This window comes from Coturnix japonica, chromosome 1, assembly GCF_001577835.2.
Source record: "Coturnix japonica isolate 7356 chromosome 1, Coturnix japonica 2.1, whole genome shotgun sequence".
Taxonomy (NCBI): Eukaryota; Metazoa; Chordata; class Aves; order Galliformes; family Phasianidae; genus Coturnix; species Coturnix japonica.
Window position 1 is genome coordinate 154,129,331 of NC_029516.1, and position 27,521 is coordinate 154,156,851.

A 27,521-nucleotide genomic window follows, 5' to 3' on the forward strand; every position below is an offset into this window, starting at 1 on the left:
CAACTATAAGTTTATGAGGCTTTTTTTACTTCTGCCAGATAGTGAAAATGCAGATAGGTCTGATCCATATAAATCAAGTTTTTAATTAAAATACAGTGGGTTTGCTAACACAAATGGCATTTGCCCTTCTATTCACTGTATCCTTCTTTAATGCTGACACTGAACAAATAAGCTGTGCTTATCAGTACAATGTTTTTGTCTGTCAAATATCAATAAGTTGTTTTTTTTTTCCCTCCTTTCATTATACTTTGAGTTTTAAATAGTCTGGTTTGCAGAGATGTCTTTTTCCCCCCTGGAAGGCATATATTCTATCTTTGTTTAAAACATGGGAGTGTTTTAAAATAAAACATTATTATGGAGATGTTTGCCATCAACATTAATTGTGAACATCTTTTCATGTTTTCATCTGGAGAGAGAGGGAAATCTGAGGACACAGTTCAGCGAGGAGAGTTTCAAACAACATTCCAAGATGGTCTTTCATAGAAAATGTAGTATGTCTGCACAGAGATTATCCTTTCTATTCTGAGACATTTTTTAATGAGGTTGTCAGTCCACGAAAGAGGAAGACAGGAAAAAAAAATAAAAGAACATTACCAACCTGTTGATTTGACTGTTGTTTTTCCGTTTCTACAGCAAGAAAATGAAGAAACCACATGAGCTTCTGAGGACTCAAATAGCCGTACCTTCTAAATAAACACAACACGCAAGGACTTCTTAGGGATCACTGTTCCACTGTGCTGGTTTACGAAGATAAAATATGGTGAGAACTATCAAGAAGTTCACAGGCTACTGAGGTAATATTTCCATATGTCTTCTCTTATGATTGTAAAGACAAAAGTATTTTGTAGCAAAGCTATGTAGGTGGAACTGGTTCAGATGAGTTTCAGGTGAAACAAACAAACAAAGAAAACAACAACAAAAACAAGAGAGGAATAGGTAGGCTATGCTGATCACAATCTTAAAATATCTTTCAAAACATGTGTATGATCTTCATAACTAATCTTCATTAAAAACATGGCTAAATGAAAAATGCCTCTACAGCCTCACTTTTAAATATGTACTTCCAGGAGGGGTCATGAGGGATATCCTCTGAGGTCAATGATTGCTTTGAGAAGTTTTGCTAACTAAAGGTGACATTTCTAGCCTCAAAGTGTTTGCATCTAACGTGAAAGGAGTATGATTAAACTTAGTCTTGACTATTAGAGAGATCTGTCGTTAAGCTAAGGAAAGTGTTGAAGTGCAAGGTGTTGTGACTTGGCTGTATTTGTGTTGTGCAGCAGTCCAGACAGCTATACATGTACTATACATGTACTTAGTAATTTAACGAAGAAACAAACAAAGAAACAAACAAAAAGCAAAAGGTCGGTCTGGGATAAATCTGAAAACAGTTAAAAGCTAAATCAGCTGAAAAGAAAGAACATAAATAGAAAATGTAATAACAATTAGGAACTGCCTAAAACATTCTAAAAGACGCTCTGAAAACCAGATGAGAGATGTCAGGGGGACAAAAAGAAGAAGAAAAAAAGCACCATCCCAAACAAGGAGGAACAAAGCAAAAGAAATCCATGGCTGCTAGAATTAAAAGTAAGAAAGGAGCAAAGCATCCCATAAATTAGAGTACTTCAAGCAATAATTCATATCACTGGTGGAAATGATGTTACCAGGTGGAAATGATAGAACTGTGTGAGTAATGAAGCAAACTTTTCAAGATGTATCTGGATAAAAAAAGTGAAACGATACATTATCCATGCTACAAGTTAAAAACCTATTTCTATTTTAACAGTATTGAAGATGATGTTAAAAAGCAAAGTGCAACTTAAGACATCGTGAAATCATCAGGTCCTGATACCTTGATCTCAAGAATTGTAAAGGTGTATGCTCAGGAGCTCTCTGACCCGTGCACGTTGTTTCAGTGGGTTTTGGAAGGCTGGTAACATTACATCAGAAGACAGCAAATACAATGTCAGCATATTAAGGAAGATATATAGCATGAATGGTGTAATTAGCAGTCTCTCAGAGCTAAAAACACTTCCAGGTAGAGCAGTGGACAGACCGTACAGGTCTTAGTCAATAAAGAATTAAGGGAGGACTATGTGGGTTAACACCGGTCAACAAAAAATATCTGCTGAAATTAAAACTGAATTAAAAGTTTGGCTGGTAAAAGGAAATGGGTCTGATATTACAGACTTTGCAGAGGTATTCAGCTTCATACTACCTGACATTTTAATTAGGAAATTAATGTAAGCTGTATTGAATTTGTATTACTCTAAACTGATTAAAAACTGGCTAGTTCCTACATCTGAAAATGTCATCGTAAATGGGGAAAATTTTATCAACCTGATGGGTTTTTAATGAGGGCCCAAAGAGATAATTCCTTAACCTTGCAGTATTTTACTATGGTTTTAACAATGACCCAGAACAAACTATGAAGTTGTTTCTGAGAATTCTGCCAATGACACAAATCATGGCACTGGAAAAAAAAAGGGAAGAGGAAAAAAGATCAGGACAGTATAGTCAGTGTGCAAATAGGGCAGGTGAGGACTTTAGGACCACTCCATCTTCAAGGAAGGACCAGATGACAGTTAGCTAATATGCTTGTCAGTGAGAAGGAATTCTGCCAATCGATAGAGAATTTATTCCAGTACCTGTTTGTAAGCCAAGTGCTAGAAAATGATGCACGTGTCTACATGCTTGAAAGTGAGCTGATGTACAGAAACAAGGAATGTTGGCAGACACGTAATAAAATGGAGACTCTGACCTGGAATCTGAAGAGGTCTTGAGCATCATCTCTCCAAGAGATTCTGTGATTACGTGGTAGCCATTTTACTTTACAGGAAGGATAAACCTAACCATGGAACAGATGTGCAAATTGTACAACAGCAAAATCTGTCATGAATTTTCCATCACCAAAGGCTTCAAAATCTTCATGTTCTCCAGAAGAGTTGCTCATGTTCAACCATTGCTATTGGCTTTGAAGCCAAAGTTCTATAACTTCTGGATATATGTGGACAGTGGTTCAGTCTGCCTGTGAATGTTTGTGAGTCTTTACATGCTGTTTCTTTTCGTCCAAGCAAATTTTCAACAGGGAAATCATACAGACTATTGGGATGAAAGATGGAATCAAATGAAGTGGTTCATCTGATTCTTCCCAACATCAGGCATAAAGTTCAGAAGGCGAAGAATTAGCAAGGAATAACACCGGTTATTGAACTGAGACACATAAATATTTCAGCCAGGTCAGACAAAATGCAGGGAAGTGACATATTTCAGCCAGTGCTGGCTAAATGGAAGCAGAATGGAAACAGAATCCTTCTGGATTTCACCTTCTAAGGTCTACTCAGTCATCAACGTTGTTATGCAAAAAGTACAACAGATGCAAAAGTAGGTTGTCTTTGTCCATCCGATCTCATAGTTTTGAGGAGAACAAAGAGACTGTCGACAGGAAGATCCTGCACTTCCAAGTACTATCAGCTAGTTTGGGGTCTGGCCACATCTTCTGGAATAAAAAGGCATCCCAATGGTCACATTTTTCTAAGCATCTCAGAGTTGTGCTCTCTGCAGCAGAGAACAAATCCAGCACAAATAACAAGATGGATAGCTGGATCTAAATTCATTGAAGACTTCAGTGGTCTAAAGTCAGGACTTAGGAAAAAAAAAAAAAAACGGAAATAAAAAGATGGAATACATGGAGCTTTGATATAATAAGATGATGACAACTTTCACTGGAATTACTTCAAATTTATGTTCTTGCAGCTCAGAGTAGAATTTGCCCCTAAAATCTTTAATCATAGGTAATATGACTTCATTCTTATGCAGCTGTTTCAGCAGGTACTCACATCCACACCGGAACAAATATCTTTATCTCAGTTACAATACTGACTAGAAATATCATTCTTCCTAGTTCTAAAAACTGTTTAAAACTCTTTTCTGAGCTACTTTTGTCTGGCAACTGAAAGTTAACATTCATTTTTCCCCACCATTGTGCTCATTTGCCTCTTGACACCTTTTTTGAATCTGAATGAAAAACACCATGAAGAGAAATAATAAGCTTTGGATCTTACTAGTTATCTAACCACCAAAAGTGATAGAATCCACATTGCGGTGGCAGTACTTGAAGCTACTCAGCATGCTCAACTCAGCGTCTCCTAGTATTTCTGTACTACTGCTATACAGTTTTCTCAGGTGATTCTTACATGTCCACTCTACTAAAGATTCCCTTTTCCCCTTCTCTCCTGTTAGTCATGCATCTCCAAACCTTTCTGCTGCCTCCATCTTCTGATTCCATGATTCTCTGAATTTATAGCTTTACTTCTAGAGTCTGAAGAAAAGAGTAGTGAGACAAGAGAAATTCTAATTTCTTTCCTACGAGAAAACAAAGAAACCAGCTCCCCAGCACAGTCTCTGTGATTCTGCATTGACCAACTTGTTGCATTAGATAGCAGCTGCTTTTTCCACCTGTTTTTCTTCTGAGAACTTGTATCTTATGCTACAAACATGCAGGAAAATTGATGTGAGCAGCATGAAACATGCTTGTATGGGACAAATGCTTTATTCTGCCTGTGTTGGAAAAGATGTGTGGCAGAGGACACCCTGATTGTTCAAGTGTCAATTGTAAAAGCTGGTACAGATGTGGTCAAACTGCTCAGAGCTATGACTGGATACCAAGATCCCAAACAACCTGTGAATAAGAAGGTGAACTGAGCAACCTCCAAGCTCCTGGACATCGCATGCAACACCAAACTTAGCTAAATCCAAGCATGTGAGGCTGAGGTTGATCCAGTCCCATGCTGGGAGGGGGAACAAAAGGAGTAAGAGTGCACATCCAGGCAGGGTTTGGTTTGGTACATGTACCCACTAAGGGATGCTGATTGCTGCTACTTAAAGTAACATCCTTCCTTTTCACAGCAATGCACACCTGGCTACATTCCCAGTAACAGAACAGCTCTTGCTTTCCAGAGCTCTGGCGCAGAAGAAGCAGGCAGCAGAACCACAGCTACTTTGCTGTTCCCAAGAATCTGCTGCCAGAGGCAAGTGTCTGCTTTGTCTTTGCCTAGAGAGAGCCCACGAGGAAAATATAACTCACACAGTAAAACCACGATGCTGACCATGCCAGAAAACACTGAGAGGGCTGAGGTATCTCCCTCACAGAGTTCATGACACTGCTGTTATAGCAGTCATTTCTTGGTGGGTGGTGGACAGTGCCAGTACTTCAGTGGAGCACTGCAACAGCACATATGCAGAGCAGATATATTTACAGCTCTTAGGAACTTGCAGTCCCTTCCAAGTGGAAAATTCATGTTATTCTATGTATTTTATAGAGTTCCTGCACTAAAAAAAGAGAAAAAAGAAAAAAAGGAAAGAAATAAAAATTAGAACCTGTTCTTCCTTTTCAAAGCTACATCCAGTCTACTGTTTTCTACATATCCCTTGACTAACAATTTTGTTTACAGAGCTATCCAGCATAAAAAGACAAAAGGCAAACCAAAGAAAGGGGACCATTCTCAGATCAGGTTTTGGTTCATGAGTAAAGAAGGCTGGTCCATGTTTTACAGGATGGGATTTGAGAAGGAAAGCTGTATTGTGTGCAGGCCAAAGCAGGGCATTTTCTTTTACAGGAAACCAGGCTGTCATCAGGGATAACAGCATGTGAGGAATGGAATTAGCAGATCCAAAGTGGTACAGCAACTGACAGGTGGTCACACCAGCAGAAATGAATCCTGAACACGAGAGAACTGGATTTGAAAGCCACACTGACAAAGATTTGGACTTTAGGGAACGGTCTTAGTGAGTGTGTGGAGAAAGGGGGAAAGAGGAGGTGTGATACGTGAGCCCCGCTCCTCATCAGTAGATTAGCAGATGACAGGTAATGCATAACACATACAGACAATGTAATAAGACAGCATAACCTGAAAAACAACTGTATTCCACACAGTATCACCTGTAGCATACCAAAGTCTAGAAATCTGTATACCGTCTTGACCACTTAATTAGTGGTCAATTAATTTCCAAATGGTGTGCACCACAAATTGGCACCACCACACATGAATGCAATCTACTTGTTTCAAATGTAACTGAGTCTATTTAACTCAAAGATACTATTAAAATAAAGATTCAAGGACTGAATGACAAGTCCAGGCACTGGCTGTCTGCTGCTATCCCCTGCTGGTCACGATAGCTCCAGTAGCAGAACCGATCCACACCACCATTGACAATGAACTGCAGACCACCTTGTTTAGCCACCTCTTTGCTGGCAGCAGCATTTGTGAGCAGAGAAATGAGAAACCAGTGAGTTTAGTACTTGGAGTGGAAGCACTGAGATTCAGTGGAACTCAAGTATGAAAGCCCTCAGACTGGTGATCAAGAATCTCCTCTCATCAACTCTCCTCAGAGAGTTCTATCCCCCACTTCAACCAAGCCATCACAACCATCCACGTGTCTGGCTTTACTCGATGGCCAACATGAGCTAATGCATCTTAGCAATACTTAAGACAAGCAGGGTAGAGGAGCGGACACTGAAGGATATTTTATTTTATTTATTTATTTTGAAAAGGGTTCTGTGTGACGTGCAAGCTGAGGGAGGCCATCCCCATCCATTTGATGCAGTGTGGGACAGCAGCTGCTTGCAGGGGTGAAAGTGAAGGATTTAATAGAGTGGTCTAAGGTGAGAGCTTCACCAATAGCTTTTAGACCTAAATATGCAACTCTGCTATCACAGAACTGTGATGTATTTCATGTAATTATGGCACTTTCCTCATAATCTTTATACAGATTGACATTTTAAGTGGCTAAGTTAAAAATAAACAGCATTGTGGATGTAAAATCTCCAGGCGTGCTGAGTTTGGATGTGTGATTGGCACTTCATAAATGTTTACAGTGATATATAAATAACAGTATCTCCTCTGCCACTCATCTGTCAAGAAGCCTCCTCAAGGAGAAAGGAGACGGCAGTGGGGAAGCAGTGATATTTTAAGATGTTTTGGACCAAAGTGGTGAAGAGAGGAATTCAGGGAGTTATATTACATCCCCCTTCTCCCTCACATACATGCCTTGATGAATTTGTACTGCGGAGCTGTAATTCCATTGTGGCTTTCTGATGTCTACACAAACAACATTAGCTTTTCTGTCATGTTTTACAAGGAAAAGAATTTTGGCGAAAATGTCAGCAGGATGCTATCTTTAATCATACTTATTGATTGACTTCAAAAGCTCAGTGCAATTTAACTGGAACCCTCTATGCAATCTGTCGGGCTCAGCCAGTACCTATTGCATTGCCTCAAGCCCTACATTCTCAGATACCTCTTACTTCTTAGTGTCCTCTGGTACCAGTGCCTGCAGCAGGGTTCCCTGTTAAGTTTCCTTTCAGCCTGTCCTTACTACAGGTAATACAGTACATTAGAATTTCGTTATAAATGGTTACTTGTAGGTAATTCGAGGGTTTAAGGGGTAATACCTAAGGCAGATCATACATCCACTTTTCAACAGCAGTTTACTGTTCTCTGTGCAGTGTCACGGGCCGATGGGACCACTCACAACCCTGTGAAGGTATTACAACCCAGTTTGTAACACAATTTATGTTTGAATTACTCTTAGGAGGTAAATGGAAATTCAAAGAGACCGGCTCACAAAACCATTGGGCAGCAAAATTCCAGGCACTGCCTGCTGGGCTGGTGGGACCCCAGCAGCTGGATCCCACAGCCACAAGCACTGCTGTGACCGTGGGACGAAGAGGACACCTCCAATACTGACATCCCCGGTGTGTCATCCAGGCAGAGGATCCTGAGGAGAGCTGGTGGTCCCGCACAGCCCGGGGAGGTACAACCGGAGCCCAGCTCCCTCACAGGGCACTGTCCCAGTGTCCCCCTCACAGCCACCCCGCGGTGCTCGGAGCCATTTGTGAGGGGTCTGGTCACATCCCCGGAGGGACACTCGGGAAGGGAGGGCTGTGCGCTTCTCCTCGCCCCCTCGGGGTGCCCAGGCCCGGCTTCTGCCCCTAGAGAGACGGGGCGGGAAATGGCGGCGCTCGGGGACCGGGATGGGTGCGATGCAGAGAGTGAGCGGGGCGAGCGGCGCGCAGTGGGTGCGGAGGGTGAACTGTATGAGTGTGTCACACTCCATGTAGTGTGTGTGTGTGAGAGAGAGAGGGAAAAAGAGCGAGTGTGCGCGCGAGGCGGGCGGCGGGGGGAGCGCAGGGGCGGGCCGGCGGCAGCGGCGCTGCTGGCCGCGCTCCAGCCCGGCGCACTAATACAGGCTGGCGGCTCCCGCCTGACTGACGCCGGCCGGGGCTGCTGCTGCCGCTGCCGCTGCCGCGCTGCGCCCTGGCCCCGCCGCCGCCGCGCAGCTGCAGCCCCAGCCCCGCTCCCGCCCGCGGCGCGCCGAGACCCCCACCCAGCCCGCAACGGTGGCAGGTAAGAGCCGGGATCCCGGCCGCGTCCCGGGACGCAGCGCGGTGCCCAAAGTTCGTGCCGGGGTCGGGCGGCGCACCTGGGGCCGGCGGTGCGGGCGGCATCACCACCGGGAGGGAGGGAGGGTGGGAGGCATCCCCCGGGACGGTGCCCATCGGCGGGATGCGGGAGACACGGCGACGCCAGGGCTGAGAGCGAAAAGGAGGAGCGCGGGGAGAAAAGAGCGTTGTTGTGGATGGCTGGAGGCTGACAAGCATTCCCGCTGCGAGGGCTGCTTTCCTTAAGGAAAACAAAACCCACATGACTCGTTCGGAGAGAGTTTTTTCCCTTGCAGAGGTTATTTTCTGATCGAGAAATCCCGGCGCCGGACGCGCTCCCGAATAGAACAGAGCAGATTTGGGTTTGCGCTCCAGCTGCAGGCGCGGGGTCCTTCAGAACCAAACCGAACCGGGGTGACCCGCGATTGGGCCCGTTTGTATCCGATTCCGATCTCGTGTGTCGGCAACTTTGTGTTTTCCCACTTGGATTTATTTGATGGGTGAATTAATTTGATCCTTGCCGGGGCTGCTCGCTAAGGCACGTCAGTGGGAATAAAAATAAATGACACACACATGCGTGCGCACAAACACACGCGTGCTGTTAATTGCTGGCGTTTTACAGATTTGTGAGCGGGGAGGGGGGGAAAAAAAAGCACAGCCCAGAATGGCCAAGTCTTCGGTGAATGAGCTCTGCCTTGGCAGCGGTAGGAAGTGATGTGCACGTCTCTGGAACACGTTCAAGTTTGTGGCTGCCGGGGAAGGACACTGCAGAGAGCACGAGTTTCGGTGCTTTGCATCTCCTGTGTGCAGAGATGTGCGGCTGTATGGGTGGCGATGCCCTCCTCGGATCCCAAAATATAAGCTTGAGAAAAAGCCACGAAAGTCTTCCCGTCAGCCACGGGAGGATGAATGTCATCGCTCACCCAAACGTCATCCAGGCTGACAGCTCCCGTTGTCCAGGTTTGATGTGTGCCCACGTCTGCTTAGTTTGCGTTTGTTTCCTTCTATACTTCAGAGCCGAGGCTTCAGGTGTAATTTTTGTTTCATTTATTTGACATACTGAGTTACTTCGGCCACAAAGTGTGCCACAAAGTATTCTTAAAGTGAATCCTTTCAAGAAACACCCTGTGTTCTTCCTTCTGAGTTCTGCAGTAATTTCTGCTCCTGTCTGCCCTTTATGGTGGAGTTACAAATGTTCTTCCTCACCCTGTTGCAGGCATACAAGCGATAAAGCAATAACCGCAAAAACAAATAAGGGTCACTTGTATTTTATCCCAATTTGATCAGGATTTTTGTTTTCATTGGAGTTGGGGATGGATGCTCTTATTTACGTGCAGAACTAAACTGAACACACACAAAGGTTTGCTCTGAGCTCTCAACTTTGCAGAGCAGTTAAGCATTAATATTTTATCAATGCACTTGTCCCAGGCTGAGAGCACATACACGTATGCCGCATACCTACAGAAGGTGGAGGCGAGGCACTCGGAGCCCTTGCACACAAACTGGTGGTGGTTCCCCATCTGCCTTCACTGGGGACAAGGCAAGGCCCGACCCACTAAAATAGGACCACAGAAATGTTGGCGTAGCGTATCACGTAACATCTGGACAGTTAATCCTCCTTTCTCCCCTTTTATTCTTTTACAGACTTTGTGTATCTCGAGCTTGAATCCTCAGATATCTGCTGTTATCGGCTCGGCAGATAGGGTGTCATGTAATCCTCTGTGCTGAATGCTAAAGTGCTGTAATTCTGATGGCCTGGCTAATCTTTCTCGATAAAGTTTTATTTTTCCATTGTTAAATTCAAAGGACAGTGACTACTAATTACAAGTGACCTCTAACCAAAACACCAGTTAGCATTTATCGCTGCTGCTGATACTCGCTAAGAGTAATTCCAGCATCAGCTCTATGGGGCACCCTGCTTCAGAGAAACCCAAAAGAATAAAGGGAGCTAAAAGGGGAGAAAATACATAAGCTCTGGGTCATTTGTGGTAAAAATGTAGTGCGAGCGTCCATAGATTCCATTTGCTCTGCAGTATGTCTGTTGCAAATAATAATGACATGGATGAGGAAGAAATAATTAAAAATATCATCAATATTTTAACTGAAAACAGCACAGCAAAAACGTACAGAAGGTTGTTATGGTAGGCTGCCTGGTTTCCTGCTGCAGGCTGGTATAAAGAATCATTAGTGTTATTGTACATTAACAGCAAAAGATAGTAATAGCAATGACAATTTGAGAGAATCATTGCTTTCCTATTACTGTCTTTGAGAGCATTTGTTCTAAGAAACATTAGACTGAATACAGTGTAATAAAATTAATTTTTTTCAAAAATATCCCCAATTATTTCCCATCTTACATTCTTTTATAATGTTTGAATGGTAATAGCATAATAGCATGGGAATTTTACAGATGAAGAGGTGAATTAAAGAGTCCAGGGCTCTGCGTATTTATTATGGTAGCTGAAAACCACGCTGTGCTTTTGCAGATGAGTTAGATCTAATAGACTGCGGGATCAGAGCCCAGTCTGAGATCCTGACAAACAGATGTACGCATTTAAAACAAAACAGGTGAAACTTTTTCTGCCCAGGTTTTAGTGAAGATACCTGTGATTTTTAGATGAGTTGCTGCACAGGACCGACAGCAGGATTCTGAAAGAGCTATTGCAGCATCTCAGACAGGTGAAGCAGTTTTACTTTGAAGTTCAGCTCCTCAGGACAAGGACACAACAAGGACACAGTGGAAGTGGAGACAATTTCCCAGTTGATGTGGTTGCCTCTGTGTAAATAGACAAAATGAAACAGAAAGAAAAAAATGATAATCTCTATGCTTTTCATTTATTTATCTATTTATTTTTTTTTGTTTGTTTGTTTTTAATGGAGACAGCGCGAAGATCCAGGTGTGTTTCTCACTGGGAGGAGAAATGCCTTCTCTTTCCTGCATCCTGCTCTCCATCACAGAATCACAGAATCACAGAATCACAGAATGACCCGGGTTAGAAGGGACCTCAAGGATCATGTAGTTCCAACCCCCCTGCCTGGCAGGGCCACCAAACATACACATTTACTAGATCATGGCCCCGTCCAACCTGGCCTTGAACACCTCCAAGGACGGGGCATCCACAACCTCCCTGGGCAGCCTGTTCCAGGGCCTAACCACTCTCCTAGTGAAGAACTTCCCCCTAACATCCAACCTAAATCTTCCCTCTTTTAACTTAAAACCATTTCCCCGTGTCCTGCTATTGTCAGCCCTTTCGAAGAGTTTACTCCCCTCCTGGGTGTAGGTTCCCTTCAGGTATTGAAAGGCTGCAATGAGGTCACCCCGCAACCTTCTCTTCTCTAGTCTGAACAAACCCAACTCACACAGAATCACAGAATCACAGAATTACCCGGGTTGGAAGGGACCTCAAGGATCATGTAGTTCCAACCCCCCTGCCTGGCAGGGCCACCAAACATACGCCTTTACTAGATCAGGTTGCCCAGGGCCCCGTCCAACCTGGTCTTGAACACCTCCAAGGACGGGGCATCCACAACCTCACTGGGCAGCCTGTTCCAGGACCTAACCACCCTTCTAGTAAAGAACTTTCCCCTAACATCCAACCTAAATCTTCCCTCCTTCAACTTAAAACCATTTCCCCTAGTCCTGCTATTGTCAGCCCTTTCGAAGAGTTTACTCCCCTCCTGAGAGTAAGTTCCCTTCAGGTATTGAAAGGCTGCAATGAGGTCACCCCGCAACCTTCTCTTCTCCAGGCTGAACAAACCCAACTCCCTCAGCCTGTCCTCATAGGGGAGGTGCTCCAGCCCCCTGATCATCTTTGTGGCCCTCCTCTGGACCCTTTCCAAAATCTCCATATCTTTTTTGTACTGAGGGCTCCACACCTGGACACAGTACTCCAGATGGGGCCTCACAAGAGCAGAGTAGAGAGGGACAATCACCTCCCTATCCCTGCTGACCACCCCTCTCCTGATGGAGCCCAGGATCCCATTTGCTTTCTGGGCTCCATCACCTGTTTCCTTCCCTCTCTTCTTCACTGTCGGGAGCACCGTCATCCTCCCCTCTACCAAACTCAGCATCATCTTTTGACTGCTCTGTTTCCTTACAAGCCGGTACTCCCAGGTGTCTTTTGACATTTTTTTTTTTGTTGCATGTCTTCTTACATTCCTTCTTCCTTTTGTTTGCAGCTGCCAAAGCATTAGTCCACACTGTGGCAACCATCCAGCTTGATACTGCAACCTCCCCTTTCTCAACAAGCTCTCTTCTTCCACCTACGTTCTGTTCACAGTCAGTGTGACCCCTGCCAAAATCTTCTATCTTCTGCTTTTCTTTCTGAAACATCTCCATGCTGACCTGGCTTACTGAGTCTTTATATACTTGTAATCTTCTTTTAGACCATGATTTTTTCCCCTGCTTCCAGAGTTCTCCAGATCCATTGGCCTCAGTCTTGTGGTTGACTGCAAAACTGAGAGGAAGAGGAAGAAAATTAGCAGACCCTTGGGTCATTCCAGTTTGTTCTGCTTCAGGCTTCCTTTCACCCTCATTACCTGGCTACAAAAGGAGCAAGATTGGTCATTGCTTGATAACTGCTACTCTGTGTTTGTTCTGCCTTGTATTGTACTTGGTCAGGCAGCTGTGCTGTGAGAACACAAGATAGTGAGCTGTTGGTGGAGGGACCTTTCCGTAAAGTGGTGTTTGCTAACAGCAGAGCTCCATGTAATTAAGAATACTTTATAATGCAAATAACTGTGTTACTGAGGTCAGTACATTTAAACAATGCTTAATCATTTAACGTTTTCCTGCTATGCCTCTCCATAATGAAAGATCATTTTTTAAGCATTCTTGTGTAGCATTCCTCATCAGGAGATATCAAAGGGCTTTTGCAAAGCAGTCACTGTCAGGATTCCTATGTGATAGATGCAGAAACCTGAGGGAAAATCACTTACCCAGAGGCTTGTGGCAGGATGTGAGCCCACACACTGCCCGGTAGGCTCAGAAGGGACCAAAGGCATGAGGATTTCACATGGATTTCAAGACTCCCCTGTGGTTGCTTGCTGGTGTAGGCTATCCAAACTTACTTGTCTCCATCCAATTGCTGTGGATGTGCCCAGCTGCCAACATGCAGTTTCTTACCCTGCGGCATAAATGAGGTAGCTAATTTATCTCTTTAATTGAGGGATCTTGGATTACTTCACGGAGGGCACAAGGCCTCCACAGGGACATCTAGAGTAGAGAAACTGAAATTCATTCTGGTGTAAGGCACAGCCTGCAGCTCCCTTGGCTGCATATCCTGCAAGAATTCTTCTGGGACATCGGCTTCTTGGTGGGAACCTGCATGGGACATGGGCAGAGCTGAGTGGTAGGAGGGGAGAGGAAAGGGAGAAACGGAGCTGGAGAGATGAGGTGTTCCCTTCACCTGCAGATGAGCAAGGGAGTGATGCATTCCTTCTAAAGACTCAGTGCCCTCTTTCTGCCTTTTGTTTGGTACCCTGCGTTTTCTGAAGCTGACTGTTACCATGGCTTGCCATCTTGCATGTTAAAGAGAATTCAGCCGTCATTTTATGCTCCCAGGCTCAAATGTAGGCATATGGAGGCAGTTTAATCTCATAAACAAGTGTTCTGGTTTGCAGAGCACCCACATCTTCAGCTGAAGTCACTGGGAACGGCCAGCTGTCTCCTCCTTTACACCCCGCAGGAGGGAACTAGATAGACAAGTTCTTGCTCCTCCTGCTCTTAGTCATATTGTTGTGAAATAGCTTCCATACAGAGTCCAAGTATATCCAGATATTCTTGATGGAAATACTTGGGACCATTGTCCGCTTGTCCAAGGCAATTCCATCTGCTCCATCAGATCTCTACATAGATAAAACCCATTGTATCAGTGCCTACCTGTCTCTCATAGTCCTTTTGTGCAGATTTCCAGAATGTAAACCCTGTGGATGCTCCCATCCCTCCTCCCCACAGGGTTTCACAAGCTGCTGAGGGCCCAATTAGCACAGACAGCTGCGGCTCTTGGTGCAGAAGAGCCTATATCAATCTTATTGCACTAACAGTTTCCCACAGCAATGTGCAACGAAAGCCTTTTAGGAAAACCAGTTTTGAATGCAGTATGGCTTGAACACAATGAAATGCTATTGTGATTCTGTGGAATACTGCTACCATGAGATATATTGAAAGTTTTGTGTGTGGACTTTGCCCACAGGGAGAAAGAGTTTGTCTCTAGGCCTGCTGTCAGTCCAAGAGGGACCACTTCTGGAAGTTCTTTCTTTTGAGTGTTTTATTGACAGTCTGTGTGATCTATTGTTCTATATTTCACTCGCCAAGCTGTGTGGTGCATTCAGCGATACTAAATCTGCCAAAGATGTCGGCTGCATTATCTCCGTAATGGAGTAAGTAGCCCTTTAGGCAGGCCTCCCTGATGTTTGTCTGGGGCCTTAGGTGTCAGGTATGAAGCCTATGTGCTGGGCTGCAGCCAGGCCTGTGGCTAGAGCTGCCCTGTCACATGGAGTTCATGTAAGCCATGCATATTGTTCTTGTACTTAGCTAACTCTCAGCATCACAGGTTGCCTTTGGTTCTATGACTTGAGATACATGACACAAATAGGCAGAGATCTGCAGATGTCAAAGCATGAGATGCAGATCCTGCGTATCAGGATGAAACCTTGTAGATCTACCTAAGGTAGCCAATCTCCCTTCATTTCTGTGCATCCAGCAGGAAATGAAGCTATCAGGGACTGTGCGGAGTACCACAGAGCGAGGCCCACACCTCCTGCTGGCAGATGGGATGTGCTACAGGATTTGCCTTACATTTCACATGTATGTGCTGTAAATGTACATCTTGAACTCAAAAAGTGCATTCCTTTCCACCAACTTAACTTCCAGGGTAGCCTCCCCACCAGCCTTGAGCATCAGATCCTAGGTGGAGCAACTGTTCTTTAGAAGTATCCTTATTTAAAACATTCTTAATATCTAACTAAGCAAATCCTTTTCCTAAAATGGGTATTTGGGAATTGCTCCAAGAACACCAGTGATTGATAACAAGGATTACAGTATCTGATTAGTGTGGATATAAACTTCAGGCCAGCAATGAAGCTGAAATTCTTTTCTAGTCCTCTTCTTCCTTTGTGAAGTGTTTGTTCTGGAGGCACTTGGCTGCATGCTTTATATTAGAGACGAGTCAGCGTTTAGTTTAAAAGCAGGAACTCTATTTTTTTGCGTATTTCCAACTGTTCCATTTTTAGAAACACCGATGGGCTTTGCTACAGTTTCTCTGGGAATGGTGAGTATGTGAAGAATGCAGGACAGACTGTCTATGAAATGGGGAGAACCAGAGCCATGAGAAGAAATTTTGGCTCCCCAAGGCAGGTTGATGCATTTCACCGTCATACTCTTCTGCCTTTTGCCCTCTCCCCACGAATGCATCATCCGAACTTCCCCGTGGCATCCATACTCCTTAGCCTCTTATCTCGGGAAGGTGGAAGGCAGTTGAGAGATGAACACTGTCAGAACTGGTGGTCAGAGGAAGCCAGGCCACAGGAAAGGATAATAAGAATGGGACTTCTTCCTGCCTGGGGAGAGCGGGGCATGGAGTAGAAGAGAGGGTGTATCCTCTGGGATTGCATCTCGGAGACTTCAGGACGGCCCAGCCAGAGAATATACTTTGGTCAACTCCATATAAACATGGCAGTCACTGGTTTCCTTTAAAATTTAATACTGAGGAAGGAAACGTGGTCAAAGAGAGATCATAGTGATAAGTTGGTCCAGTTTCATGTTTTTACACAGATCTTGGTTATGGTAATTTTGTGTGGTGCTTTCAAATATTGTGGGAGATTTTCAAAGGCACAAATTAGTGAGAATTTCTAGTCCTGTGTTTTTGGTGAGCATGTTTATCCTGAGCAGTGGAATGCAGGAGCACTGCCCGAGTTGGCCTAGGGCTTGAAACAGTGCAACCATGTTAGCATAGTGCTGCACCTGAAAAGAGAAACTCTTTGGCTTGATCACAATAGAGAGCCGTAGGGCCAGGAGGGTTCTCAGGAGGCTTTCCAGTCAACTCTTCTTCCTTAAGGCCAGCACAGTTAAGAAAACTGTGTAAGTCTGGGAAGCTCTGGACTCCCCTCCTTGCTTCAAAAGCCACCTGGATGTGGTCCTGAGCACTCTGCTCTGTGTGTCCTTGCTCAAGCTGGGGTTGGGCCAGGTGTCCTCTAGAGTTTCTTCCCTCTACTGTGTGTGATACTGTAAATCTGCTCTCTCAGACCTCCAGCAGCAGTCCCAACACTTAGCTCTCTAGTATTAGATGCTTTCCTTGTCTCTTCACATGAAAGACAGATTGCTGCTGTCTTACTTGTACATTTTGCACATTTGCAGACTGTTGCCATGTCCGTGACCCTTCCTTCTTCCTGTCTAACACAGCTTCTGGTACTCAAAAGATGAAGTCATTCAGTGTTCAGTCTGCAGCTGTATTGTGTCTTGTGGATGTGCGTGTTCAGAGTGGTCCCCCTGCAGGAATTAGCACATCCCTTCCCAGTTGGGCATCACGGACATAGCAAAAGTGAGTAGGTTACCTACTTTTCTGTTGTGACTGAATCTGTGCCTCTTAAACACAGCCTCAAGTGCTTGCTTATGGAAATTTATGTAACTGTGTTAAGTCGCACGGTTTACATGCCAGAATGTGTCCCTCCTTGTAGCAAATGAATGTGTTATTCCTGACCAGAGAAGCTGGACTATGCCTGGTAGCTGAGGTGATATTTGAGAGGTTCCACAAGCTCAGTGAGATTACTTAGAAGTCACAGATGTTTAGACACTGGCATCAGATTTTGTCTTCATTTTAACCTGGAAGCAGTGAATGTAGTGGAGTCTCCACAGTGCAGAGGAGTGGCCAGAGAGGCACAAAGTGCTGTGGGATTTGCTTTTTAGTATCAATGGCTTCACTTAAAATTCAGTGTAGAAAAACATTCAGAACAAAGTTGAAATAAACAAGAAAATAAGTTTCAGCAGTTTGCATTATTCATTGAAGCTTTATAGGAATAAAGAATGAGATATTGCCAGGGCTGTGTGAAACATGGACAAATTTGAGTCTCAAGTACTTTACCTCGTATCATCACAGCTGTTTTCAGTGGAGCACTCCAGGGTCAGACCAGGAAGAAATTTAGTTTCTTAATTAAAAAAAACAAAAAAAACCCACCTCCTTTACATCCCATTTAATTAAAACCTTGGGTGTCAGGTTCTGTGGTTGTGGAAGAGCTTGGTAACAATGCGATGAATAATTCATTCACTGTGTTTTGTTGGGTGCAAAACAAGTGGTTTTGGATGGGTTCATAACAACAACCTTGTCTTGCTGGTCCCCGTCACAAGAAGAATGCCGGAGGATCCCAGACTGAGCCTTGGGTGTCACAAGTGGGACAGGAGTCTTTTGAATGTGATTTACGTGTATAAAGAGTAACGTGGGCAAGCTGTTACTGAGCTGTGAGCTGCTTACTAGAACAGCAGAAAGTGTGTGTGTGTAGCTCACATAGGCATTTACATGACACTCTTCAGGAGTAAACACATGGGTAAAAGTCACTGAACATCTGTGCCTGCAAAAGCCTTTGCTAGTGCAGGATTTGTGCTTCAGAGTGTGGGAGCACACCCAGGGCAAGCTCGGGGAAGTTCCTCATTTGGGACCTGAAGAATTTGTAAACAATATTTAATTTATTTATTTAAAGCCCTTCCCCCTGCTGAGGTGTGGGAGATCCATGCTGCAAACAGCAATGATGATGTGACAGAGGAAGATCTTTGCCACCCTGAGCTCTTGATGGATGCTGACTGCTATCAAGTCTCTTATTACAGCAGTAACAGCTCTGAGAAAACCCACAGGCTTTTCTCTTTTGTGATAGGAAGCAATAACTAATTCAGTGCTAGGTAAAAATAACTAATCACATGTGTTCGTAGCATTCCTTTTTAACATAATTTGACTAAAATAATTTTCTCCCTTCCAATTCTGTTGTGATTTCGTCACCGAGCTGCAGACTTCCAGTTATAATTGTCTCACTCTTCCATTTTCCAGCTGCGTGCAATCTATAAGAACAGCACAGCTTATGTCTAGACGACCCTCTGAGAAATCTCTCTCCGTGGCCTTACTTAGCTGCTGCAATGACACCGAGACTGATGATGTCAGCCATTTTCGAGACTGATAGCCGTGCCTTTCATGGCTTAGTTAGCTGAGGCAGGGCAGAGTCTTGGAGTTTTTTGCTGAGACCAGATGCATACACACATCTGCATACATACCCATGCACAGATAGTCTTGTGAGGATGATTAGGCACTGTGCTTTTATGTTTTAAGCTTGTTTTCACCAGCATTCCAGTAGTTTTTTTTTTTCTTTTAGGCTTCTGCATGCAGCTTAAAGTGGAATTTAATGAGGACTGATACAATTCCACTGAAATTGAATTAGCAGGAAACTTCAGCAACACAGTGGCCTGCACAGTTGTTCTGCTGGGGGATGATGCAAAGCTTCCCCAACACAGCAAGTCCTTTATAGATTAAGCCAAACCTAAATTTCTCCAAATCTTTCCACAGTGTCAGCGTATTGTCATGTGAGATACAGAGGAGGACATGTTCAATTTCCCTGAGTTCTGGAATCCTTCCTACTGAATTCAGCAGGCCTTCATTCAGGTCAGCTAACAGCAAGCCCATAATGACAGTGTTTCTTCTGCTTTTCTCTGAGTATGGTATATCAGTAGTACAGTGGAAGTTACTGTAGAGGAACACATTTCTCCTGTTGACTTGAGGCCCAAAGGCAAGTTCAACTCTGGCAGGTGAACAACAGGCTTAGGAGTAGGAGGAAGTATTCCAGTCCCTTCTGCTCTCTGTCCACAGCAGTCATTCAAATCTACAGTGAGACTCATCTCACTAAACATTCACTGTTTGCAGTGCCTGATTTTGCTGATTTTTTTCTTAGGTGACAGTGAGGTGGAATATATCATGCCATATACACACATGACTTTCTGTTACTTATTTAGGGATTTCAGGGTGACTAAGTCAGATCTGAGTGTCAACAATTATGGACATGTTTATATGGCCAAGTGAATTCTACCCCAAGGCCACCTCCAAACTAGTAAATCAAACATGCCAAATACTCTTCTTGGCTGTGAGCACAACTGGGATGGAGATACTTGCTTCTGTGCAGTAACTGTGTTACCCTCCTAAACCAGGTGACTCTCTGCAGACTTTATACTTGGAGTGATTACTGGACCCTTCTAACTAACTCCTGAATCACGCACAAGAAACATCAGAGAGATTGGTATTGGCACAGATCAAAGCCATTTCAGTTTCTGTGGGAACAATTTACACTATTTGTCATCAATTTCTCATGCTTTGAAATGTTCCCCAGCGCTGTTTAATCTACTAGCATAGACATAGTTAAGGTAGGCACCTGTGCAGGGAGAACAGAACGTGTGAACTAGGCTGAGATGTTTCCAATGCAATCTTTTCCTGTTCCCTTAGACCACAGACACAGAAGGGTGGGTCCATGTTCACATGGTATGTGTCTTCCGTTTCTTCCATAAAGCACATTTCATAACTTAGGCTAAACTTGATAATGGAAGCAAGGAAGACTGACTATGTTTGGTCTTCACTAGTCACGTACCAGACAGATAGACAAAGCTTTCCATGTTGCCCCAGAGGAAGGAATTGTGTTAATGAGGTACCCTAAAGGATGTGTAAGTCATCCTCACAGTCATGCCTTGTACAGTTGACAAAGGAAATACAAGCAATCATCATGGTATGGTCCAGGACTTTATGTGAATGCTGGGGAGATCGGTCAAAACTGTAAGGCTTCCTTCCATCCTCAAATCGGGAGCATTACGAAATGAAATTGGTCAGCAGCCCAGCAAGTATGTCACAGTTTTAAAACATTTCAGCATTGGAAGTTTCCAGTCTGATGGACAAGTTGCCTGGACAAGAGGCATATAGTTTAAACAACTGCTGTCCTAAGAGATCATTAAAATTAAATTGTAGATTAATATCTCTATTTATCTTTACGGACCTGGAACAAAGTGGCTGCCTAGGTATTTCATAATGGAGTATCTAAGCATGGCAGCACGTGGCTTAGCCTGCTGAATTTTTATAAAGTATTAAGTAATGAAATAATATTAAACTGGGTTGTTCTGATTATGATGTTGTTTGAAAACTTAAGTATATTTAATGTTACTTGTATATTGAATGTCAGTTTGATTTGGGGAGAAAAAGATTTCAGAAGAAACTAGGGGGAAAATGATAGGAAATTGTGCAATATACTTATCTGAGGCTGCATCACATGGTCTGCAAAGCACTGCTTTTGCTTTTGTACACATACCCTTGGCGACTCTCCCACTAGCAACAATAGTGCTCAGACTCATACTGATGTCACTGTTGAGTTATTTAATTTGACTGAAAGAGATTAATGTGTTTATTTAAAACCTTGGTCAAAATGGAAAAGAAAATCTTGGGACAATACTTTTACGTGAACGTGTATGTTTTCATATCTGATGATTTCAGTGTCGCATTAACTTATCAGAGGCAGTTGTTGACACACACTAACGCCCCGGAGACCCCCTCCGATAAGAACTGGGAGCCATTTTCCCCATCAGCCTGGAGCAGAGGCATCCACACTATTGCTGGTGCTGTGGGCTTTCATCCCAGGCTGTCTTCGCTTGCTGCTGCTTCCAGGACTGATCCACAGCCATCCCAGCATTGTTTTATTTTCTCGCGTGAGGATGTGGTTCAGTGCAGCCAAGTAATGACAGCAGCACAGCGGCATGTGGAAGCCAGCAGGTTGTGATGGGGGCAGCAGGGGATAGACATTGCAACTGTGTACAGCCTGCGTAGAAGGTGCTGGGCTCTGTGGGCCGAGCCTCATCTCTCTAAGGCATTAGACTGCCTAAATTTCAACCACATTATGTTATACATCGGTTGCTCCAAAAGTAATGCCTTGTATTTATTTCCATGGAAATGACAATAGACTCAAAGAGCACAATAACGCTCTTTGATAGAGGGAATTCTCAATGACAGAACACTTTTTCAACGTAGTCACCACCATTAGTTACATATTTTCTCCAGCCATGAACAAGAGCCTGCATGCCGTGCTTGTAAAAATCCCCAGTGTCACTGTCACCACTGCTGAAATGCACCACCCACTGCCTCACTGTGCTCTCATCCACTGTTGGGCTCCATAAACCTTCAGCTAGTGTTGATGGATGTCAGTGGGTACCATTTTTTCCACATTGAAGAATTCAGTGACGCAGCTTTGCTTCATACACACTCCCGTATCAGATACCATTTTCTCAGACTGCCCCTATGCTTCCACCTGTCACACGTCAACAAACTGTAATGGGATATTGATGGGAAGGTTCAACCTCTACTGCCGTACCACCAACATTTACCTCTGATGTCCTGGGATAACATCATAAAATAGGAAGCATTACTTTCAGAGCAGCCCTAGTACGAGCAGATCAACGTTACTTTCCTGTAGTAAGTAATTCTGAACTTTGTTATTTTTCACTTGTACCATCTAAATGTTTGGAACAGACCTCAGTTTTGATTAAGAGGCATAAGCAGCTCTCCAATTAAATACTCCAGGTCACTGTATGTTTGAAAATACAGAGGGGGAAAGAATGACATGCCAGGGAGTCACCTTTGTGGTAGGCAGTCATTACTCCACAGCAAACATAGCAGGTTGCCTGTGCAGCTCTGGTGCCCCAGGCCATGTGTGCATATCCTGAAGTATAGAAATGCAGAACATCCCGAGTTGGAAAGGATCTGCAAAGATCTTCGAGTCCAACTCCTGGCTCCACATAGAACTACCTGAAAATTAAACCATATGTCTGAGAGCGTTGTCCAAGTGCTTCTTGAACTCCGAAGTGTGCTGCGGAGTTGTGCAGTGCTGAGGGTGTCAGACTCTGCCAAAGAACCAGGCTTTGGGTCTGTCCTGTCTCAACATGTTCTGCCTGTGTCTGCTCTCCGTGTCCCCGTACGCCCTTTGAACTTTTATTATAGCTGTGCATTTAAAAAAGCTGTAGAATAACACTAGCCCTACTACTCCCAGTATCTGTCTATTCAGTGTCTGCAGGAGGGCTGGGAAGGACTCAGGTCCTCTCACAAAGGCAGTTGTGGTGCTGCTTCTGTGGAGGCATCCATTTTAGCTGCCCCCATCTCCTGCTTTAAGTGCTTTGTTCAGCCCTTTGGACTTGATATGTGCAGGGGGTCCATGAAGCGTTTTTAAAGCAGTAAATAGCTTGACATACAAGGACATTTTCCCTCAGACTTTTACTCAGTGGAAATATGTCATTTTCATCTAAAATTAGGCTGGCTCCAGCTACATTAAGGAAAAATTAAAGAAAGAAAGAAAGAAGTGAAATAAAAACAAAGAAAAACCCTCAAGAACTAAACTCTTTCTGTTGGACTCTGTCAGATGTAGCGGCTCCTAGCAGAAATATCCCAGGATCCATCCAGCACAAACTGTGTCCAAAAGCCTGTGATTTTCATCCAAAAAACTTGGAGTTGTTGGAGACAGCCAAACGAACTGGCTGGGCAAACAAGATTTTCTCTTGCATGTGAGACAATGTAAATAAGCTTAGAGAATAGCGATAGATCTTTCAAAGGCACTAAATGGGAATTGTTGAATTGAAAAAGAATTTTGCAGTTAATATTGTACAACTCTTGACAAGTAAAATGAGATTGGAGGGACAGAGTGGAAGCTGAATTCAGAAAAATACTCTACTTGTTGCTCCCATACAATTTGTTATTATAAATTTATTTTTTATTTTTTAGAAGATGCTTGAGATGAAGCTACCAACATAAAAAAAAATAAGGTACATTTTCTTTCCTGTTAAATGTAATCCCAACTCTGCAGTAGTTTGCCTAGTGCACTTAATCCAAGTGCAAATGAAAGTGACTGGATATTTAATGCTTGCTGAGGCTCAAGTCTAAAATGAGTGTGGAGGGTTGTAAGGAGGAGAGACTTGGACCTAAAGTTAACAGCAGAAGAAACAACAGGAACACACTGAAAACTGAATACACATTTTGAATCATTTATCCTTCAACATATTTTACTGAAGCAACAATGAAAGGAGCACGTGAACTTTAACTATGTATTGTGTTGTTGTTCCAGGCTTCGGCAGCTTCTTGATGTTTGGAAAGCTCTGAGACCCAGCCTGTTGGACTACTTGTAACCAGCACCTAGGGCTACAGAAACTTACGTGTGGAAGAATCTCTTTCTGAAGGAAGCATCCATCCTATTGTTGCGAAAACTCTACCCAGGCCTTACAAGGCAGGAGAGTGATTTGTGCTTCTACTGACACTGGTGTGTAATCTCTGCTTCTTATGCACTCCAGCACCCCTATCAGTTCCTTGTTCTCCTTCACCAGCCCTGCAGTGAAGCGGCTGTTGGGCTGGAAACAAGGAGATGAAGAGGAAAAATGGGCAGAAAAAGCTGTTGATGCCTTGGTGAAAAAACTGAAGAAGAAAAAAGGTGCTATGGAAGAACTGGAAAGGGCTCTAAGCTGCCCAGGTCAGCCCAGCAAATGTGTCACGATCCCTCGTTCCTTGGATGGGCGGCTTCAGGTTTCTCACCGCAAAGGGCTCCCCCATGTAATTTACTGCAGAGTGTGGCGTTGGCCTGATTTACAGTCTCACCATGAATTGAAGCCACTGGAATGTTGTGAGTTCCCATTTGGCTCAAAACAGAAAGAAGTGTGCATTAACCCCTACCATTACCGGCGGGTGGAAACTCCAGGTAATTATATCATCTCCAAATGATTCGCATCTCTGTTAGCTCTTGTGCTCGCAGTTCTGTACCTGATGCATTCTAATGAGTTCTTTGAGACCTGAAAAGTTATGCTCTGTATGATGATGGAGCACCCTGGCTTTTTCCCTGTCTATCAGCATCACAGATACCAGCTATGAGGAGCAGGATGCTGGCTGGGGTCCTTGCTCCATTGCACCCCCAAGTATCTTGTCCAGGGTGCTGAAAGCAAGGCTCCTCTGTGGTCATGGCTGCTGGCCACCCTCTAATCCTACCCCTGTAGGCTGCTGTCATGGGCATATCTGTGAGCATGAAGGCTTGGCACTAGCCTAGTCTTATCACCTTGGCTGGATTTATGCTACACTGTGTGAAACCAAAAAAAAAAAAACAAAAACTCATTGATTCATACGAAAAACACATCTCTAGCTCTCTCTGTAAAGATTAGAGTTGCAGCAAGATGGTTTCTGTTGCTATGGATGTGAAACCAGGTTAGTTGATTCTTGTTAAAATGCTTGATGGTCTGAGTTCAGTGGGATTTAATTACCTCAGTGGGCGGTTTATGTGAAAAAAAATCCCCCAACTTCTCATAAAACTTTGAATTCTTCAGTTGATGATTCTCTTTAGACTAGACTTGGCCAGCATTGAAAATTTATGACCTTACTGATGGGTCGTTCAATTGGGCTTTGTATCAGTGAAACAGCTATTAGAGAATTGAGTGTTCAGTGTTGACTTCCATAGGACAGGCAGGGGTCTCAAGTGGTCATCTTGTTCCTCTCTCCCCCTACTCTCAAACCAAAACAAATTGCCAGGTACATTCCTGACAGATGTTTTCCTAATTAGCACTAAAAATCCCATGTGATAGAGGTTCCACAACCTCCCCAGGCAAGTGAATCTATTGCTTTGCTATCTTTACAGTTCAGAGTGATTTCTAATGCCTAACCTTGCTCTCTTTGCTGCCAAAAATCACAGTAATTTAATTTACTAATGGATATGGTTGGTAAGTGTATACTTATAATTCTGTGATTACTCTTTGTCTGGCATGAACTTTACTCTGAGGTGACATTAGCATCAGATAAGCGAATTGTGGGATGTTTCTTTTCTTGCAGATATAATAAGGGAAAGACATTTGTTAACATTTGTTGAATGGGGCTGTTCCCCTTCCTTATAGTCCTTCCACACCAGCAGAGCTGTCATTTTGAAGTTACATCTGAACCGCTGTAAACATTGTCAGGACTAAAAATTTTGCAGCTGCAGGGAGTAGTGCATGTTGTCAACAGTTTTCAGTGGAAAGAGCCGATCTTCTGCCTTTCTAAAGTAAACTCTGCAAGAATCTAAGAAAAGATGCTCATAAAATATCCCATTTTGTGTATCTTTCTCTGCTAAGGCTGTAGTCTCTGGTGCTTTCTCATTTCTTTTGTTGTACCTCTGGTGTAGTTAATGGAGACTCCTCAGTGCAGTTGCTGACAGCTCTGTACAGGTCTGTTTTAAACTCTTGTCTTCTGATCTGTTCTATAAAGGCTAGTAACCAGCAGCTAGTTACAAATAGTACAGATAGCTAGTACAAATTCTATGTTAACCAGCAGCTGCTAAATGGCTTCCAGAACTTCCTCCAGTCATGAAGCTCTGGCTTCAGCTGTGGATATGTCCCTATTATTTAGCCTGACTGGCTAAATGCAGGCTGGCTATGTCTATACTAGTAACTGAAACATGGCTAGGCTACAGACTGAGAATTGCTCCGCGGCACAGCTGTGATTTGTGCAGACTATCACATATTAGTGATTCTCAGGGTGCAGGGCTCAGTCCACATAAGGTGCTTTTGGGAAAGTTGGACATGACCACCTTCTTTTGGGGGGGGAAAAGCACAGCTGGAAAGACTCGTGCTGTGTTGTTTGCTACAGGATCGAGGAGCTGTTCTTATATTCCACCCTGTCACACTTTTCTTGGGGACAGCTGAGACGCTGAGGCTCCCAAGAGAGTTACCTCCCTGATAAAAATGAGGAGCAGCAAGGAGCATAACCTACTCAAATGTGCTGGGGCAGCAGCAGGAGAAATAACTTGAAGCACTGCAAGTGGTAGTAATGTAGCTCTGACCTGCAGTCAGAAAGCAGTGCTGTGAAGAGATAGGGTTGAAGGAAGAGAAGAAATGAGCTTGATGGGGAAATGGTAGCAGGGGGGTCACCACAAAATAGGCTGGGAGCAATTGATCCAGGTGCCAGTCTGTTCAAATAAGTGGCTTCTTTTAGCTAAAGGAAATCTTCTATATCTAGGCTGTCAGAAAACTTAGGGTTATATAGGATTCTCTGAACCTCATCCTCTTGAGTTACAGAATCCACCTGTTAGTGATTTAGCAGTACATTTCTTTACACTCCAGAAGCCAGTATTATTTTAACACAAATGTCCATCCTTTTGGGGCTCACTTTCATTATTCTAATCTGTCTCACTGAATCAACAACTCTGTGGCCTGATCCATTAACTTTTATTCAGCATGGGCGAGGGACTTGCTCTTTCTCTTGTGACCTGGCAGATTCCTAGGCCTATGTTATCAGAGAGCAGCTTGTGTCCTCATACTAACCCAGACACATCATAGTCTGTGTTGACCAGCAGTGCCTGGATTGTGTGTAGCATTCCTTGCTACTGCAAGTGTCTCCAGTGGAGCTCCTCTTTGCAGGTCTGCTGAGCAACTGGTGCCATTTAGAAAAATAAACAAACAAAAAAACCACTACAACAACAAACCACAATTATTTCCTCTATTTGTGCAACTTGACAGCACAGCTAGGACTTAGGCTACCTAGCATAAAGGAGATAGATCCCACACAGTGGTGGCAATGCAATTCAATTGTGAAGACCTGGTGCACTCGATCACTCAGTTTCATGCCTCTGGTTGCAGTTCCTTCAAGACTGTTGAGCCTTGGAGAACAGCATCTGCTACCAAAAGAACAAGAACGGAGCCCTTAAGGGATTTTTTTTAGCCACAAACAAAAAAACCTCTGTATTCGTCACCACCACAGAAGCTTTAGCCCTCTGGGCAGCCAGTGGAAAGACTGACTGAGGTGGCAAAAACTGTGCAGCAGCGCTGAAATTAAAAGAGTAGCCTGGTCAGAGCTGGGAATGAGTTCAAGGCCTTGCAAGGCTAGAAAATTCCTCTTGCTGACTCACTCAGGGCAAGTCAAAGGCTTTCCCTGGCAAGTGCTGTTGACACATCTCAGTTCTCAGCTTTCATTTAGAAAAGGAGTCGTGCTGAGTTCTCACAGGGTTGGACTAAATTACTTTCCTAGCAGTGGGGCCTGCAGTGAGGTGCCTGCCCCCCAGCCCTGCACAGCCTTACTCAGCACCA

At 43.9% G+C, this 27,521-nt stretch overlaps 1 protein-coding gene across 3 annotated transcripts in view; it reads left to right on the forward strand.

Moving 5' to 3' along the window:
• The first annotated feature begins 8,346 nt into the window (after positions 1-8,346).
• SMAD9 (SMAD family member 9) overlaps positions 8,347-27,521 on the forward strand; it is a 40,756-nt gene continuing 21,581 nt past the window's right edge. Inside the window, exons 1-2 of one of the 3 annotated variants that reach the window (XM_015851952.1) lie at positions 8,347-8,405; positions 23,555-24,178. In XM_015851952.1, coding sequence (XP_015707438.1) covers positions 23,767-24,178 — 412 coding nt within the window. In that variant the 5' untranslated portion in view covers positions 8,347-8,405; positions 23,555-23,766. Of the gene's footprint in view, positions 8,406-18,972; positions 19,081-23,207; positions 23,256-23,554; positions 24,179-27,521 lie in introns of those variants that run through there. The other 2 variants (XM_015851954.2, XM_015851955.2) reach the window with 2 other exon arrangements.